We start from the raw sequence: 18,951 nt of genomic DNA on the forward strand, positions 1-18,951 counted from the left end.
CCTTTCGCCGTTTCGCGCTCGTTGGAGAGGCCCGCCTCTTCCCCCGGGCCGAGCCACTCAGAGCCCTTCGTGCCATCAAGCCCCGCCTCTTACGGAAGCTGAGGCGGAGAGTCAGAATCCGGAAGGAAAACAATTGGTGAGAGTAAGCTGGCCGGGACCTCCTGCAGGAGGGAGGCGGATCGGGCCAGGAGCGGCTGTGGCGGGGACACACGAGGCGACCGGGCCGCTGCTTGGGACGATGGCGGCTGTGAACCCACGGAAATTAACCGAACCGAGAGGCAAGACGCTTAGGTGAGGAAGGCGGCTGCGGGCAGGCCCGCCTGCTCCGGGCAGGATCACTGCCTCCTACCCATTCCGGGCTGCGGATCTGGGGTAGAACTAGACTGGGAGAGAAAGGACCAGGCCTACAGGGCTGATTCTAGTTCAGAGGCCCTCCCCAGTTCTCCCAAGCCGATGTCGAGTGGGCTGTTTTGGGCCCAAGCCCCGCGCCCCCTCCAAATTCAAGCCGCCGAGCTCGTTCCTATTTGGGTGCCCCAAGCAGGTGTCTCAGTTTGCTACTGGCGGAGGCAGCGGTGTCGGGCTGTCTGAAGTTAAAGACATAACAAGGCATTCTTCTGTCAGCTCTAGAGTAGAAATCTTGTTCTTTTGATCAGCACGTACATCACGGGGTCTACCTGATCCCGTTGTGATCTGAAATCCGAAATCAGATTTAGGTAAGATCTTTAGCGAAGGGGTATAGCCTGGTCCCATGCTTGCTCTTTAGCAAAGAACACCACTAATCACCAACTTAGTGCAAGTCACAATGCAGGGATTTGCTGCTAATCGTCGGATCTGAGAGTGAGGGCAAGAAATCCCGGCTTTTGTTCTCCATCCATTTAGAGCTGGTCCGTGGGAAAACAAAGAGCCTTGCACTAAAAGGGTTGCTTTTCTTAATCCTTTGTTGGACAGCAGGGGGAGATCTTAAACTAACGTAGCCCAGAATCTCTGGCCGAATGCCTAGAAAGGTGGTTTGTGTATTGTTTTGTTGATGTTCATAGGGAGGGGCAGGAAGTTGTTTTAAAAAGGCCTAGAATTTCAAATTGTGCTTTTTAGAACACGGACCTCTAAGAACAGGATCTGGTGAAGAAGAGATGTTTTTAGACGTCCTGCCCTTCTCTCCCACCTCTTTCAACCCCCTTGTAGCTGCTCCCATTCTCGGTTTGCAGCTGCTGCAGATCCTCTCCTCATAGTGTCCCTAAGACTCACCTAGGGATTGGTGGCTGTCTTTGGTCTCTGCAGGGTTTGTAGCTCTGTACTGAGCAGAGTCGGGCTCTCTTGGAGTATTGCTGTAACTATTCAATTAAAGAGATCTGCAAGTGTCTTTTCCCCGGAGCCTCTGATGTGATCCATTGTTATTGAAAGCTGCTGATCTAAGTTCTGTTGCTTCCCTAGCGTGAAGCCAAGGTTGAGGATGTTATCCAACTGACGACTTTTCCCCAAAGAGGGTAGACTCTTGAGAGAGATGTTGAGAACCTTGTTATTTAGGATCTTCTCTTTGGGCTCCCTGAAATGTTTGGCAGAATTTGGTTATGCTCCAGGGACCTCTTAGGAAGAAGGAAGGAAGGGAATGTGGTATTGTTATCTCTGTTATTTTTGAAATTCTCCTGTCTTGTAGTGCCGAGGCCTCTTACAAGGTAAAAACTGAACCTCCAGAATCTTTCTGGTGGTCTTAGGAGCCCTGAGGTGCGAATGGCTGATGGAATTATTAAGTTCCTGACGACCCACCCCATCCCCACCCCTTCCCTTGCCTGCCCCGGAAACCTTTGAGCAGCTTTGCTGATGTCAGCAGCACCCATGCTGCCAGGTGTGGGCAGCTGTGGGCCTGCATGGAGGAGCCAAAGCAGGATGGAAATGTCCTGCTTCAGGACGGAAGTCAGGATGAAGAGCCTGCAGTTCAGTGCACCTCTTCCCACACCCAGGTGCAGAAACACATTTCCCACTACGATTGCAGGGGATCGTGGTGCGGCCATCAGCGGGCCTCGGCCCGTTTGTTACCGGGATAAGGTCTTACCCTCCTTCCTCCACGACTTCCCTTTGCATCCCTTCCACAGCATCCATGTTGTGACGTGGAACGTGGCCTCTGCAGCACCTCCTCTAGACCTCAGTGATCTTCTTCAGCTCAACAAAGAGAACCTGAGTGTGGACATGTATGTCATTGGGTAGGTGTCTGCAATGCCCCCTCACCCTTCCCCATATCTGAGATAGGTAAGCCCAGCCAGTCCCAAATCGTCCCCATGGGGAACTGTGACCTGTCCTCCCTTGCTCTGGAGTCTGAAGGCTAGGAGCTTTCAGCCAGTCAGTGTCTCTTGTCCTGAGTTAGTGATGGCGAAGGGTTGGCGATCAACAGCCAGGGGAGGGAGAGATCACGGTCATGAGTACCCAAGGTTTGAAAGTGCTGAGGGCAGTATTAAATGTCTGTGGCAGAGGCAGTACCCTCTAGGCCAGGGGGAGATCCTCTGACCTGGGATGGGCAGTTTGCAGGAAATGAACTGTGGGATCATGAGCCTCCTTTCTGACACTGCCTTTGAAGACCCATGGAGCAGTTTCTTCATGGATGTGCTTTCCCCTCTGACCTTCGTCAAGGTAACTTACAAGTTCATGGGCAGTTGGGAAATGTATCTCCCCTCTCCTCACTAACCCCCAGTCCTTTGGTCTCCCACTCAGGCTTTCATGCTGTTTCCATTTATTTAAAGGCCTGAACTTCAGTTGCACCTGGCTTCCTGGTGCTCCTGTCTGCCTTGTGTCTTTCCAATGTAGCTGGAGCTGAGCTGGGACCCCGGGGGTTAGTTTAACACCTTGATATTTTTCAGATTGGGAGAATCCGGGGGGGTGGAGGGGGGAGCTTATTAACACCTCAGTGCCTACCCTACTGCCAGCCTCCATCTCTACTCACATGCCCAGCCTGAAGTCCCCGAATATAATAATAACTGCTAACATGTATCGAGTGCTTACTTGGTAGTAAGCATTGTAAATAAGCTTTCCATATACATTACTTAGAAACCAAAACTCTTGAAATATGGCTATTTTACAGATAAAACCAAGACTCAGAGGTCACACAGGCTATCTGGGATTTAAATCCATATCTTTCAAACTTCATAACCCATGTTTTTGATTACTATACTTTAGTGCTATATTGGTGAGCTCTGAGGCTGACAGGTATCCCAAGGCTAGCCTACTGGTATTCGAGGGTGTCCTCTGATCATAGAGGACATGTGCCTCAACTTCTAGGGGCCCAGAGGTTAGGAGAGGGGAGATAGATGGGGAGGAAAATAGTTCTCAGTCTGAAAGGCCAGTATTCTTTGGGGAAACTAGACCATAGGAGACTCCACAGGAAGGCTCTAGATTGCTACATCTTCACCTTTATGTCCTGCGCAGCTGAGGGATGAAGCATCCTCCCATTCAGAGCGCCTCATGCAGTGCTTCTAGGAAATACCAGAATTCCTCTATTCCTCTCCCTGGGCAACTGGATTTCTTCAGAATTGATTCTCTTACCCCAGTTTGCCTAAAGATGCCAAGGCAACAGATGTGAGTCCTCTTGAGGGCAGAGCCAGGAGGAGGGAATACAAGTTTTGTCCTGCTGCTGAGGCTAGAAAAGGCCAACCCCCAAGCCCTTGGTCTTCTCCAGATGAAACTCAGGCCTCTTTCTACAGACGAGGAGCTAGAGCCTCTGTGAGGGCAGAACCACTACTCTCACCACCCACTCTCTTCCCAAGATTGGAGGCCTCCTTGCGCCCCAGCTAACTGGCAAGGGATTGGTAGAATGGAATGGAGCCAAGGAAATTAGCTCAGTTTGTGGCAGGGACACAACCCATTCCACCCATGCAGCCTCCCGCGTTTGGGAGGACTGCCTGAGGGACTGGCACCCAAAGCAGATAGACGTCCCTCCTTCCCCTAGCCAAGAATTGAGGGGAAGGGGTGAGTCCTGCTTGCAGCCTCTTCCTTTGGCAGGAGTTTGCCAATTATAGGTTGAGAAGCCTGGGCCTGATGCCCTCTGCCTGCTCCAGAGCCCCTATCTGCCTCCCTTTAGGCCCTTCCTTAGCTCCTCCTACTTCACTTCCTCCAACCGAACTTCCCCTCTCCCGCCTTCCCCCCCCCCCCCCGTGGCCCCACCCTTTCTCCCAGTCTGAGGCTTTCCTGCCTCTGCCACCCCCCCCCTTCCCCACCAGTCCCTGCTGCTTCACAGAGTGGACTGGTGCCTTTGTGCTGGGTCCCAGTGGCCCAGACCTGCTCTGTGGATTAGGATTAAGCTTGACAGCCCTTCCTGGATCTTTATCGGTTCCTTAGTCCGGTCCATTATCCTGTGCTTGTGAATGGGAGAGACCAAGACTGGGGCTGGAGGGTGGGGCTGAGGACACATCTGTAGCAACCTCTACCCAGCCCTAGGTTTCCACGCCTCCCTCACTCGTTCCTGGGTTTGGGGTTCTCCCTGCTTTGACTCCTCCACTGTGCCAAAGCTCCTGGCCTGCGGCATCAAGTTTCATAATTCCTGGAAGGCCCCAGTACACACTCCCCACCCGGGGATTTCCTCCTTGGCCTCTGCACCTCATGCTCCGGAAACAGCTACTCGGGTGGTAGGTGTAGACAGCCTGAAGCTGAGTGAGAGGGTCACTGGCTAGGGCCCTTTCCCACCCCACCTCAAAGAGAGCAAGGATTTTGGTGACCCCAGACCTCTAATACTGTTATCCAAGTAGTGCTACTGGTTCCTTAGTCTCCTTGAGCCTCAGCCTTCCATCTGCAGAACAGGGACATTGGTGCAGAGGTTAAATGCGGTATGAAGGGTTTGTGTAGATGGTGGCCGTTCTCCCCAGCCCGTAAACACATGTCCACTGTGCTTGCTCTCATTGCCTTTGTGGAAATGCAACGAACCACAGGGTATAATTATTTTGTGGAGCATTTTCTTAATTTTCCATTGACCTATACTGTTTGCAAAATTAAGCGTATTTTTTATGGATTTTTATGTGTATATGCACCAATATTATCACCTGTCAAGTCAACAAGTCAAGATACAGAATACGTTTAGCACCCTAGAAGGCTCTCTCATGTTCTTTACCTGAATTTACTTTCTTTTTTTTTTTTAAGTAGGCTCCACGCCCAACGTGAGGCTTGAACTCACAATCCTGAGATCAAGGTCACATGCTCTACCGACTGAAGTCATCCAGGCACCCCTCCCTGAATTTACTTATATGTATTTTTTAATTTCGTAAAATGGTTATAAGAGGGAGGGAGACAAAGGGGCAGAGAGAAAGAATCAAGCAGGCTCCGTGCTGTCAGCGTAGAGACTGACTCAGGGCTTGATCTCACAACTGGTGAGATCATGACCTGAGCCAAAATTAAGAGTCATATGATTAAGTGACTGAAGCGGTCCCCTAAATTTACTTTTATTTATTTATGTATTAATGTATGTATGTATTTATTTATTTTTAAATGTTTATTTTTGAATGTGCATGTGCATGCTCACGGGGGAGGGGCAGAGAGAGGGGGACAGAGGATCCAAAAGAGGCTCTGTGCTGACAGCAGCAATCCCAGTGCGAGGCTCGAACTTACAAACCATAAGATCATAACGTGAGCCGAGGTCAGATGCTTAACTGACCAAGCCACCCAGGCACCACCCCCCTGCCACCCAATTTACTTTTAAAAACTTTAAATCAAGGGTGCATGGCTGGTTCAATCAGAAGAGCCTGCGACTCTTGATCTCAGGGTCATGAGTTCAAGCCCCATTTTGGGTGTAGATTACTTAAAAAAAAAAAAAATCCATGGGATGCCTGGGTGGCTCCGTCGGTTGAGCGTCCGCCTTCGGCTCAGGTCATGATCTTGCAGTTTGTGAGTTTGAGCCCCGCGTCAGGCTCTGTGCTGACAGCTCAGAGCCTGGAGCCTACTTCAGATTCTGTGTCTCCCTCTCTCTCTGCCCTTCCCCTGCTCATGCTCTGTCTCTCAATAATAAATGTTAAAAATAAAAAATAAATCCTTAAACCAAAAAATAGCAGCTACCAGTTAATCCTTCCAGCATCTGTGAGATAGATGAGATAGATTCCTGCTTTATCAATGATAAAATAGACTGAGACTTGGCCCAGTATCAAATACTCTTGGGCTTTGAACCCAGATCTGGCTAACTTCAAAGCCACTGCCCTTAGCCACTATCCTGCATTGTGCCATTCCTCTCTGAGGCCCTGGCCCACAGGGGTAGCAGCCCACAGTGCCCAAAGGACCCACAGAGCATGGGTGAGAGGAGCCCCTGGGTTCCATGGGACTGGGACTGAAGAGTCAGTGCCCTCCTGATGGCAGGGTACCCTGGAGGCTTTGTCTTCCCTGCCTTCCACCCAAGGCCAAGAACAGAAACTGGAACTTGCTCAGCTCCCAGAATGCATCATTTGGCAGCTAAGGGGAGTGAGACTGGAGCTGAGATACCATTGACCTCAGGGCTGGGCAGAGTCGTGCTCAGCCAGTGCAGGGAAATGAATGACCATTGTCCCCCCCTGTGCTGTAGGTCTCCAGTGTCCGCATGCAGGGGCTCCTCTTACTCTTCTTTGCCAAGCATCAGCATTTGCCCTTTGTCCAGATCCTCTCTACTAAATCCACCCCCACTGGCCTCTTCGGGTACTGGGTAAGGACTGAGCTGTGGTCTGAGTTGTGAGCTGGGAGGCCTCCTGCCACTGGGCCGGGGAGGGCTGGGTTCTTCAGAGGTGAGCAAATAAAAGAGGGGGTGAAATGAATCTTAGCATTCTTCCAGGCCAGTGCCCCACATATCTGCTCTCCTGCCCCTGGGAGCTTAGCACCCCTGAGACCTCAGACTGGGTGAGCTGGGCTCTTAGATGGAGACGTCGCTCCAGGGAGCTGAGTGTCTGGCCCTGCAATGGGAAAGGGGAGGTGATTCTCACCCAGAGCGACTTCCCACCCTTCTGCCCACCTGTTCCACCAGGGGAACAAAGGGGGCATCAACATCTGCCTGAAGCTTTATGGCTACTATGTCAGCATCATCAACTGCCACCTCCCCCCCCACATGGCCAACAATGACCAGCGGCTGCAGCACTTTGACCGGATCCTGGAGATGCAAAATTTTGAGGGACAGAACATCCCCAACATCCTGGACCATGAGTGAGCATGTGCTTGTAAACTGCTGCCCCTGCGGTCAGCCCAGGCTAGCATCCTCCTCAGGCAGCTTTGCTCCCCTCCCCCCCTTTCCCAGCCTCTTCCCTAACGCTCCATCTACTCTCCCATCCAGCTTTGCCTCCCTGGCCCGCCTAGGAGCTCTAGACACTTCTGAACACCCCAGATTGAGAAGGCCATGGTTCCTTGAGGTCACCCACAGGGAGCTGGTTCTCAGCCTTGCCTGGTGGCCAGTTGAGGGGGGGAGTGGGAGGCCTAGAGCCTGCTCTGTATTTGCTACTTGCCCCCAGGGGCTGGCCTCTTTGGAGGACAAGGAAGTGGCCGTCAGAACAGCCCGGTAGGACCCATGCCACGTCGTTACCATTACTGGCTCCTCTCCCAGCATCTGGCGCCTCACCTGCCCCTCGAACTCTGTGCCAGAGGAGTGAGCGGCCCTGGGGTCCATTGCTCCTGTCTTCTCTTACCTCATCATAGCCCTCAGCTGCCTTCTTTTCTCTCTGCAGCCTCATTCTCTGGTTTGGAGACATGAACTTTCGGATCGAGGACTTTGGGCTGCATTTTGTTCGGGAATCCATAAAAAATCGGTGCTACAGTGACCTGTGGGAGAAGGATCAGGTATCAAATGAAGGAAGGGTCCAGAGGGGTGATCTGAGCCCATTGTGGAGGCCTAACATCAAATGTGGGGAGCACTGCTCGGGTTCCTGAGCACCTGTCCTCCATTCCCAAGCCTCTGAAGTCCCTGTTCCCTTTGCACCCAGAGGCCTGGTCTTCGCCTGGAGGAGCTGCCAGGTGTGAAATAAGTTGGGGAATGAGAAGGGCTTCTGCCTGCCGTGGCCCCGCACCAGACGCTGACTCTCCTATACCCTGTTGTCTTTCCCATCCCCAGGCTTGCTTGCCTTCTGGAGGATGAGATACTACCCCTTTGGGGGCACCCTGGCTACCCAAGTACACTGTGATACATGTCTGCTAGTGTCTCCCAGACAGATGCAATTCAAAGCCCGCTCCCTAGAGTCCAAGGACTGGGAAATGGCAGGCATCTGCCTCTCGCAGGACTAGGGATCTCGCGTGATGTTTACAAAGGGATCCAGCTGCTTTCCTGGGGGTGGAGTGGGGATGGGGTGCTGAGGTTGCCACCGGGGCGGCGGTGAGGAAGGGAAGACGTGTTGCTGGACTCTTGCCTAGCGTGCCGGCACGTGCTCATCCCTTGAATGGAGTGTGTGCTGGGCCACTGGGTCAGGACTCCTAGGAGATGGGACTGTTCTTTCTCTCTAGCTCAGCATTGCCAAGAAACACGACCCGCTGCTCCGGGAGTTCCAGGAGGGCCCCCTGCTCTTCCCGCCCACCTACAAGTTTGATAAGAACTCCAATAACTACGATACCAGGTGAGGGGGCTCCACCAGGAGAGGGTCAGCCTGCCGCAGATTTGGAATTAGCCTGTGAGGAGGAAGTGCGGGGCCAGGAGGCCCGGGAAGTCGGGTTGTACGGGCCCTAGTGGCAGAGGGAGCTGCCTCACAGGAGAAGTGTTAGAAAGCGGGAACAGATCCGGCCAGCCACCACCTCAGGAATGGCACCTCCCACCCACCTCATGAGGCGCTGACCACAGGAGCTGCCCCAGATTGTCCTCGGAGAGCATGGAGGTGCTGACGAGGCTGCAGGGTGGGGGTGGGGGCAGGGCAGGTAGGGCAGGAGGAAGGGGGGAAGCAGCTCATTCCTCCCTTGGGAGGGACCGCATTTCAGCATTCTGGGCACCCTTGTCCACACTTCCCCAGACCTTCTGGTCCCTCCCAGACAGGGGGACAGAAATGTCAGCTCAGCCAGTTACTGGTATGAAGTGTCCCTGCCCCAGCTGTGGGTGAATCAGGTACTATTTAGGAAGATGAAATAGTAGTTGTCGGGGCGGGGAGGAGTTTATGGGAAACAGTATAGAGACGGTGCAGCTGGCAGTCAGAGGTACAGCTCTGCCCCTCGCCGGCTGCGTGACCTTGGACAGGTGTTTAAGCCTCAGTCTTGTCATCTATAAAATGGGGGTGCTAACAGTACCCCCCCTCATGGAGTTGAGGATTGAACGAGACCTTGCATGTGCTTAGCCCGGTGCCTGGCACCTGGTAAGCACGGTGACGACTGCTGTTGTTAGATTCGTGCCTTCAGGTGGTAGTTTTACCAGAAACGTTCCTAAGAAGCCAAGAAAGGGCCAGGTAACCACCAAAACTTTAAGCTCAGGCCGAGGGTCGAAAACAGCTCCAGTATGGAGTCCCTGGCCCAGTTTGGCAAGGATTCTCATCTCTTTGAAGAAAAAGAATAGGGGCACCTGGCTGGCTCCGTCGGTGGAGCGTACGACACTTGATCCCAGGGTTGTGAGTTTGAGCCCCATGTTGAGCAGGGAGACTACTTAAAGATAAAATGTTTAAAAAAAAAAAAAAAGATAAAATGTTAAAAAAAAGAAGAGAAAAAGAAGAACCCCTCACGTGTTCTGGGGGTTTCGTTTCCCCTGGAGCAGCGGCTTCATCTATTCCTCACAGCGGGGCTGCCTTATGAGGGAGGCAGGAAGTGCCTCCAGGGCAGCGCCTCTGGAATTTAGGGAGTGAACAGGTGTCTCCCCAGCCAGGCTAGGAAGACAGGTAGAACCGACGGCCCTGTGCCGGAAGGGGTATGGCAGAGCCACAGCGGCCCCTCCACGGAACGGGGAGAGGGTGAGCCATTTCAGGAGTGTGGAGCAAGACGGGGTGGGGTCATGGCCGGGCAATGTACACAAGAAGAGGCCATGAACACTGGAAACAGAGTCCAGCCTGGGCAACAGAACAGGCTGGAAAAGAGGTAAGAGGGCAGGTTCTGGCTGGCCAGCTGGCCCGGGGCCACAGCGGCACGGAGAACGCCAGTCTCCGTAGCCATCCATTGGAAATGAGAGCTATCATGGAAATTGGGAGGCCTCGGTGGGACAGGCCCAAGCCTTGGGGCCTGGGACCCTCTGCCAGTTGACTTTAAATCCTCACTTGGCAGCGGGAAGAGAGCTGCTGGCAGGCCATGTGACCAGGTGTCCCTCTGTCCCCACCCTGAGGTATGGTAGGGAAACCACCAGGAGACTAGGAATTGTTACAGCTGAGTCTAGGCTGCGGTCAGCAGGGACTGAGATTGGCTAGAGAGGCCCTGAGGTGTTAAAGGACTTCAGAGGACTTCCCCAGGAAGCTCAGCCACTGGTGGCAGAGTTGGGGCTGAGACCTGACTCTGGACTCTGGTGGCCCACGATGCTTCCCTCTAGCCCGCAGTACCTTCACAATCACAGCCGGTCTTGCCAGCAGCCGCAGAAAGGGCGGGATTGGGATAGCAAAGCCTTGCTAAGAAGGAAGCAGGTACTTCCACATGATAGATACAATCCACATTGTGGTCGCCATTACTGAGCACTTGCCGTGTGTCTGTGTAACCAGACTGTTACTCATCCTTGAAAACTCAGTTCAGACATCACGTCTGTTAGAAGGCCTTCCTTGACCCTCCCCCATCCCACCGAGAGTCCTCTCCTGCCGGCATGCCTCCTGAAACCCCTGCACACATCATGCTTTTGGTATTGTTCTCAAGACACGGTGTGCTTTTCTTGCTCTACTATGAATGCCTGAAGAGAGCTGATTTATGACCGTTTCTGGTATGTAGCATAGTGCCTGGCGTATGTTTGAATCGGGAGCCTGAGAGGACAAAAGGAAGAAAGATAAGTTATTTAAGGAGCAGCCAGCCTAGTAGAGAGACCCACCCATAGCAAGAGATCCAAATAAACACTCTCAAGTCCAAGAGTTGGCCAGTAAAAGGCTCTAGAGCTCTGTAAGTGCCGAAGGAAGTTGAGCGAATGGTAAGGAGACAGACAGCTGAAGCCAGGAGGAGTCAGTCAGAGCTGCTGTCAAGGAAGCAGCAGACTTTGACAGAAAGAAGGGCAGACGTTCCGGTCAATCAGCAGCACCGATGAGAGGCACCTTGAGAAGAGGCTGACCAGCCATACAAAGTGGCTGCGAGTGAGTTGTATACAGGGCATAGTACGCACACGGCTCTGCCCAGCCACAGCAGCGTCCCTGAGCCAAGATGTAATGAGAAACGAGGTCAGCTCCATTACAGGGGAGGGTGAAAGGGCCCAGAGCGGGAAATCCTGTTAAAGTCAGGGATTGCGATAGGATTTTGTTACAGTCAACACGAGCCTGGTCAACCTCTCCACTAGGCGATGAGCAGAGGTTATTATGCTCAATCTAGTCAAAACTCGTGTCCAGAGTTCAGTGAGACACTTAGAAGCCATCTATAGGGAGCGGAAGGGAAAAGTCCACTTCTGACCTAGAAATGGAACACTTCCCTACTTTAGGGTCAGTAAATTGGCTCAATTTTCTAGCTCCTAAAGAGAAATTTGCAGGGTTATATTCGGTTTTAATTTTTCAAAAATTAGGACACGGTAATATCCAGAAGCATTTCTTATACTCAGTCACACCATTCAGCCAAAAAGCAAAAGCGAGGTCCAGTTCTATACGGCATGCTCTGAGACAGTTCTGGCTGCTGGGAATTGGCCACAGGGGAGTGCTGTGGAAGGAGTGTGGACTTCGTAGACCTGGGCAAACGTCCGACTTCTGCCTGGACAGGGTGACCTCTGAACTTCAGGGTTTGTAGAAGGAGGAAAATGCGCCCTGTGACATTCTTCCGGTGTTGAGAGGGTTAGAACAGTCCGTGAGACACCTGTCACAGTGTCTAATGCACAGAAGGACCCCATGTTTTGCTCTTGTTATTTTTAGAAATGGAGAACTGGGGGAATTTAATTTGTGCACATTTAACTTGCTTCCTGTCTTTTGTTTGTCAAACAAGCTCTTTGAGGACCTTGTCAATCCCATTTTTCAGGTCCCCAGTTGCCTGGCATATAATAAGGGCTCAGTAAATCTTTGTTGAAAGACTGAACAATACAGGTGCCCAGTGATAAGCCTGGGCCAGGCCATGGAAAAGGAAGAAAGGGAGACAGGCTGTGGTCAGGTCTTGGGGAAGATCTTGAAGTCACCATGATAGGGAAGTTGAGGAGGGGGAACACTTTGAAAGGAAGAGTGGTGTATTTATGTGGTGCGTCACCAAGTATAAGCATTGCTGGGTACTGAATGTAGGTTCAGTAGGTTCTGAGATTCTGTTTATAGTCTCTGGGATGGAAATAGCACATTCTGATGTGCTCTGACCGGTCCTCAGAAGAGTGAAAAGTTGAAACAACCCCAGGAGCCCCAAACAGATGTGCTTCAGCCAGTTAGCACTTTTTGGCCACTCCCTTGACGCACATTAATTTATTTGGTCCTCACAATGTGTCTTTGAAGTAGGTACTGTTATCACCCCATCTTAGAGTTGAAGAAACTGAGGCTTGGAGTAGTGAAGTCACTTGCCCAAGGGCACATAGCTTTCTCTCTCTCTCTCTCTTTTTTAAACTAAATTACCAGTTAATTATAAAAAGATGTAATTCAGGAACAGGCAGATGAAAGAGATGCGTAGGGCAAGGTATGGGGAGAGGGCGAGGAGCTTCCCTGCCCTCTGAGCCCGCCACGCTCTTCAAATCACATGTTCACCAACCAGAACCATGTAGCTCTTAAATAACAGAGCAGGACCTTCCCCCAACTCCTGTTGTCTGATTCCAGAGTCAGAGTTTACCAGCAGGACACCATTCTGCCTCTGTTGCTGGAAGACTATTGCTGTTGAATTGACAACAGTACGTCGGAAATGTTCATTTAAAACAGTGAAAGAGGGCGGGGCGGGGGGGGGGGTGCGGTGCCTGGGTTGCTCAGTTGGTTGAGCGACCGACTCTTGATTTCAGCTCGGGTCATGATCTCATGGTTCGTGAGATCAAGCCCAGCGTGAGGCTCTGCGCTGACTGTGCAGAACCTGCTTGAGATTCTCTCTCCCTCTCTCTCTCTCTCTCTCTCTCTCTCTCCTCTCTCTCTCTCTCTCACCCTCCACTCAAAAAAAAAAAAACTTAATTAATTAATTTATTTATTTTTAATTAATTAAAAACGGGATGAAACAAGACAAAAATAACATTTCAAACTGGTTATCAACATCTGAAACCGTATACGTTAGGATTAGATGATCATTTTTGAGGAGAGAGATTGAGTTTGGGGTTTTAGTTAGTTTGGGTTCCATACACCATTAAGTACCTACTATGTGCCAGGCTCTGTACTAATGCTGAGAATACACAGGGGACTCAAGAGCCAGTCCTGCCTTCCGAGCTCACGCTAAGCGACGTGCTGACTGGGAAACAAAACGGCCGCGCTGTATAACATAATTAGGGAAGCACCGGTGTAAAATGCTTTGGAAGCAAAAAGGAGAGCTCAAAGCTGGCTTTATGACAAAGACAGCTTTGGAATTGGGCCTCTCCCTGTGAAGAAGTATGTTCCGGGCAGCAAAAACTGCAAGAGTAAAGGTCCTGAGGCTTAAGAATCACTGTGGTAGGCGGGTCTGGGACAGTGGTGGGAGACAAGGTAGGACAGGGGTGTGAGATTCCTGAGCACCTTGAAAGCCATATTTGGGGACTTGAGCTTTATTTTGGAGGCATGAAGACTCCTTAAAGGTTTTAAAAGGGGGGGGGGCAGTTTTTAAAGTAGGGAACCATCTGAACAGGCTTGACCACTCTGGCTTCATTTAAAATAAAGGGGGAGGGGGGGGGCGCCTGGGTGGCTCAGTTGGTTAAGCATCCGACTTCGGCTCAGGTCATGATCTCACGGTCCATGAGTTCGAGCCCCGCGTCAGGCTCTGGGCTGATGGCTCAGAGCCTGGAGCCTGCTTCCGATTCTGTGTCTCCCTCTCTCTCTGACCCTCCCCTGCTCATGCTCTGTCTCTCTCTGTCTCAAAAATAAATAAACGTTAAAAAAAATTTTTTTTAATAAATAAATAAATAAATAAATAAAAATAAAATAAAATAAACGTTAAAAAAATTTTTTAAAAAAATAATAAATAAAATAAAATAAAATAAAGGGGGAGGGGGAGGCGCCTGGGTGGCTCTGTTGGTAAAGCGTCTGACTTCGGCTCAGGTTATGATCTCACGGTTTGTGAGTTCAAGCCTCACGTCAGGCTCTGTGCTGACAGCTCAGAGCCTGGAGACTACTTCCGATTCTGTGTCCCTCTCACTCGTCCCTCCCCCACTCATGCTCTGTCTCTCTTGCTCTCTCTCAAGAATAAATAAAATGTTAAAAAAAAATTTTTTTAATACGTAAAATAAAGGGGGAGGAGGCACCTGGGTGGCTCAGTCGGTTAAGTGTCCAACTCTTGATTTCGGCTCAGGTCATGATCTCACGGTTCATGAGTTCAAGCCCCCCATTGGGCTCTGTGATGACATTGTGGAGCCTGCTTCGGATTCTCTCTCTCTCTCTCTCTCTCTCTCTCTCTCTCTCTCTCCCTCCCTCCCCCCCCCCCCACTCACTCTCTCTCTCTCTCTCTCAAAATAAATAAATTAAAAAAATAAAATAAAGGGGGGAGGAACCCAGAACAGCCACTGTTCCCACCCCACCCCGTTCCAGGACTCGGGGTCCCCCTTTGGAGGGCAGGGCCTGGTTAGCCAGCCAGTCTTCGAGAACACCAGTAGCTGCCTGGGCATAGCTGTGTTAGGAGTGAGAGATTTGCCTGTCTTGGGGCAACTACAGTTACCTAGGGGAGGAGAGCACTCTTGTCTCCAGGGGCTGTACGGCCCCTCATGCCCTTCAAGGAAGCTTGTAAGCAAACAGGTGAGAGGTCCCTCAGTGGAGGACTCTTGAGAACAAAGAGTCATAATAGCCAGTGACTACAGAGAGCTTATTTTGTACCTACCGCCGTGCTAAATACTTTTTGTGCTTTATCTCATTTAATCACGTCAGCAACCCTTATTACCTTCATTTTACAGATGAGGAGGCTGAGGCCAGGAGGGGTTGGTGTGATGAAGAGCATGTGCTCTGTGGTCATGCTGCCTGCCCTTGAATCCTGGCTCCATGCTCGGTAGCTGTGTGACTTTGGGAAAGTTGCTTCCCCTCTAAATCTCAATTTCTCCACCTGTGGAGTGGAGAGTGGAACAAACAGTATCGATGGCAGGCATAGACAGCTTCTCCAAATGCTTCCCTTTCCTTTCCTGAGGCTGTGCCTTTAGTGAGGGGGAAGCCAAAGTCAAGCTCACGTCTGACTCCCGAGTCCAGACCTCAGCTTTTTTGAGCTACTGCTGCTTTCGTTTAAGAAAGAAGAAAAGCTTTGAAAAGAAACGGTTCCGAATCACAATTTGATTCATACAAACGTAGACCAGACTGAAGGTCCTTGGCGGAGTCTGACAAAAGCCAACATACTTTTGATTCCCTTGGGCCCCCTCCAGTCTGCTGCCATGCCATACTCCAGCTGTGGCCCAGGGCTGTCAGGGCCACTGATAGCCCCTGGTGTTAGGGGCTCCAGCAAGATTGTGGGGGGTAACTTCTTGCTCTCCTGCCAACCCTTCTCTCCTCCTTCTTTTTCTCCACCCACCCCCCCCCCCCCCCACCGGCAGTGAGAAAAAACGCAAGCCCGCATGGACCGACCGCATCCTGTGGAGGTTGAAGCGGCAGCCCCAGGCCAACCCCCACACCCCGAGACTGCCAGCCCCCCACTTCTGCCTGACCCTGAGGAGCTACGTCAGCCACATGGTGTACTGCATCAGTGACCATAAGCCTGTCACCAGCACCTTTGACTTGGAGGTGAATTTCTGGGCTGCCTGGCACTTAACAGAGCACCCGTGCCGGGCCACCTCCCACACCCTCCAGCCCTGGATTCTAATGTCAGCAAACGTCCCAGGGGAGACCTGTAGGAGGACACCACTGCCACTCCTCCCAGGTCAGGTATCCCAGCTCTTAGAAGCTGTGGAGGGCTCTGTCAAAAACGTGTCCAGACCCTTTGTGAACAGGTTTCCATTTCCTCTTGGTACCGTCCCTTGGGGCTAATGAGTTCCATTATGCTTATTACCTACTATGTGAAGTAGGACTTCTTCTTTTTGTCCTAAACCTACCTGGATCAGGTTGCAAAGGGAGCTCCCTACATCCTTGCATCTTGCCATCGAATGACCAAGGCAATGTTGACTTCCCTTGGTGACCCGCTGGCTGCCCTCAGCCTTCACTTTTTCATACTGGTTTGTCTGTCTGTATACCATTGTGTCCCTCCACATGCCTATAGCTGTTCTCCCCAGAGCCTTGGGGAGGGTTCCTGACAAACCCTAGAGGCCTGAGAGCAGCTCTCTGCCTTCTTTCTTAAACCTGTCATCAACTCCCCCATTCTCCTCCACCATCACCCCTCAACACTTGACTCTCTGCGTGGTTACCCACCTGGCCCCCGTCCCCATCTTCCCTGGCAGGGCCAGCCACCCCCAACAAGCCTTTGGCCCCTTCCTCCAGGTGGCCAGCCAGGGTCTGATACTTTCTCGGGGCAGCCGAGCAGAGTTCGATGCCCACCCCCTTGCGTGCCCTCTTTTCCCCTACTGACCCTGATGTGTTGGAAGGGCCCAGCAAGGTCATTCGTCTCAGAGAAAGGAATGATGCTATGGGATTTCAACCCCTTTCCCACTCCTGCGTGTAGCTGAAGCCATTGGTGTCTGCCCCATTGATCACCCTGATACCTGAGGGCCTGTGGACCATGGAAAACGACATGTTGATCAGCTACTCCTTGACCCCAGACTTTCTCAGCAGCCCCTGGGACTGGATTGGACTATACAAGGTGATGTGGCGGGAAAGGCGTGGCGTCCATCAGCCATACTGCTCTGGCTTATCCATCCTGAGGGTTTACGGGAGCTGGGCACAGGCTGAAGAGCTCATGCTCATCCCCCATGGGGGTCCTTGCCCACCTAGGGGCTGGCAGTGAAGGGGACGGTGCATACGCTACAATGGCCAGCCTGGGGAGTAAAACCGTCCTCTCCTTAGGACTTGCCATAGGTCCTGTGTCCTCCCAGACCACTGACTGCCCAATCCCCTCTCCCACAGGTGGGGCTGCGCCACATTAATGACTACGTGTCCTATGTCTGGGTCAGGGACAACCAGGTCTCCTTCAACGATGGGCTGAGCCAGGTACCTGCCCCCTTTCCTAAGCTAGGTATTCCACGTCTCCAGCATGAGGGCTTGCCTGAGCACCGCTCTGTCTTTGGAAGGAACCGAGGCTGGGATGATTTGTTGCTGAGCGCTGGGTGGGGCCCAGCCTGGGGAGGTGACCCCATTCCTATTCATCCTCCCCTCCAGGTATACTTCAATGTCAGCGATATCCCCGAGACTGAGGACCAGTTTCTCCTCTGTTACTATAGCAACAGTCTACATTCTGTGGTGGGGATAAGCAAACCCTTCAAGGTACGGGATGCTGGTGGGGAAGGGGACTGTCAGAGGACTTGAGCTCCTCATCGGTTCTCCGAGGGCACGGGCTAGGAACCCACTTGTACCATGGAGCCGCATCCTTTGAGAATGGGAGTGATGGAAAGGCACAAAGGAAAACCTGCTCTTCCCCTCCCCCCCCCCCCCCCCCCCGCACTTCTACTCACCGCCTGTTTTATCCCTGCAGATCCAGCCTGGCTCCTCCTTGGCAGAGGACCTACTGGGTGAAGCCCAACCACATATCTGAGCCCGGATGAGAGTGGATCCAGGGCGGAGGCCAGAGCTGGCAGCCAGCTCTGCCTACCACTGCCAGGAGCGCTGGGGGCCCAGCCCCCAGAAGAGGCAGCAGGTACCCTCCACCTCCCAGGGGGAGCTCTCGCCACACTCCTATGCTCTCTCTCCAGTCCAGATCTCTGGAATTGGCCACTTGAATACAGGTTTTTGTTGCTGAGATGTGAGTGCAACCAGCTGGTTTGTCAGCAGTGAAGACCTGAGACAGTCCACTGGCTGTGGGAAGACCCTCCAGCCTGCATCTCGTTTCTTGATTTTCCCCACACACACTTCCAGTTCCGCCCAAGCAGGCCTGCCAGGCACATGCCCCATCTGGCACAGGCCTGCATTCTTGTCACGCCATCCTGGGCCTCAGGCTGCCTGGGCGGGGGGGAAGAGATGCTCACATTTGCACAGGCTCTGTAGACTGGTTGGCACAAGCAGCCCTGGGTTCCAGGAGTCTTGGCATCTCATTGCCTGTCCCCCTGAGGGATAGGCAGAGGGCCTGGGGTCCCTGCTTTCAGCAAGGACTAAGTGGGTGGGATGGAGGGGCCCCTTCACCCAGGCTCTCATGTAGATGTTGTGGGCAAGACGATGACTGTCCTGCTGCCAGTACCCCCACCCCAGGATGTCCCAGGGCCGGAGCAGAAGATTGAACCCAGGTTCACTTCTGCTGGTGGGTCAGGCTCCATGCCCCAACCTGTCCTCTTGTGAAGGCACAGACTTTTCCAGGGTGTTCCTCGCCCATTCGTGCTCATCTGCCCCTACCCTTGCTGCGGTCACTGGCCAGAAACCTGCCCTCTCTCTAGAGTGCCCTAGCACCCAGAAGCGGAGGCCGGCAGAGAAGAGAGCCAGAATCTAGATGTTGGAGAATCTGACCTTGAGGGTGTTCAGAGAGCATTCTCTAGGTGCTGTGTGGGCACTCAGTCCCACCTCCCACCACTTGCCTCCAGCCACTGGTGATTCAACGGCCCTTCTCCCAGGAGAAGACACCTCAGGGAGCCTGCTCTGTGACCATCATGCCCATCCTATGACTTGAGACTGAGGGACGCTGCAGTTGCTCTCTGATCCATACTCCACCCTGGGAGCCGTGTGTACCATGAAGAACTGTCCCCCTGGCTGCTAGCGGGCCATGGCTATCTGTGCTCTGCGTCTATTGTGTTGGAGGATAATTAGAAACATGACTTTTACACTTGTGTGTGACTCTGTGGCACAT

The 18,951-nt window shown here is 52.4% G+C and overlaps 1 protein-coding gene across 4 annotated transcripts; it reads left to right on the plus strand.

Annotated features, from left to right (window-relative positions):
* The first annotated feature begins 25 nt into the window (after positions 1 to 25).
* INPP5K (inositol polyphosphate-5-phosphatase K) lies at positions 26 to 18,925 on the plus strand. Of its 4 annotated transcripts, none has more exons than XM_019429627.2 (12): positions 26 to 291; positions 2,091 to 2,198; positions 2,521 to 2,622; positions 6,524 to 6,640; positions 6,956 to 7,131; positions 7,647 to 7,758; positions 8,416 to 8,525; positions 15,629 to 15,815; positions 16,687 to 16,824; positions 17,088 to 17,171; positions 17,340 to 17,444; positions 17,653 to 18,925. In XM_019429627.2, the coding sequence occupies exons 3-12, from the start codon at positions 2,524 to 2,526 to the stop codon at positions 17,710 to 17,712; spliced, it is 1,188 nt and encodes a 395-aa protein (XP_019285172.1). In that variant the 5' UTR covers positions 26 to 291; positions 2,091 to 2,198; positions 2,521 to 2,523; the 3' UTR covers positions 17,713 to 18,925. The 4 variants fall into 4 exon arrangements, with proteins under 4 accessions (XP_019285172.1, XP_019285170.1, XP_019285168.2 ...); XM_019429625.2 differs by having other exon boundaries at positions 27 to 291; positions 2,514 to 2,622; XM_019429623.2 differs by lacking the exon at positions 26 to 291 and adding an exon at positions 1,357 to 1,958 and having other exon boundaries at positions 2,514 to 2,622.
* Positions 18,926 to 18,951: the final 26 nt, after the last annotated feature.

Source organism: Panthera pardus, unplaced genomic scaffold (assembly GCF_024362965.1).
Source record: "Panthera pardus isolate Hobbes unplaced genomic scaffold, ASM2436296v1 HiC_scaffold_3, whole genome shotgun sequence".
Lineage (NCBI taxonomy): Eukaryota > Metazoa > Chordata > Mammalia > Carnivora > Felidae > Panthera > Panthera pardus.

Bases quoted from the DNA above. Each gene is read 5' to 3' on its own strand.
- INPP5K (XM_019429623.2), top strand. From the start codon at position 1,819: ATGTCAGCAGCACCCATGCTGCCAGGTGTGGGCAGCTGTGGGCCTGCA. The intron at 8,526-15,628 runs GTGAGGGGGCTC...CCCCACCGGCAG, and splicing joins TCCAATAACTACGATACCAG to TGAGAAAAAACGCAAGCCCG. The intron at 16,825-17,087 runs GTGATGTGGCGG...CCTCTCCCACAG, and splicing joins ACTGGATTGGACTATACAAG to GTGGGGCTGCGCCACATTAA.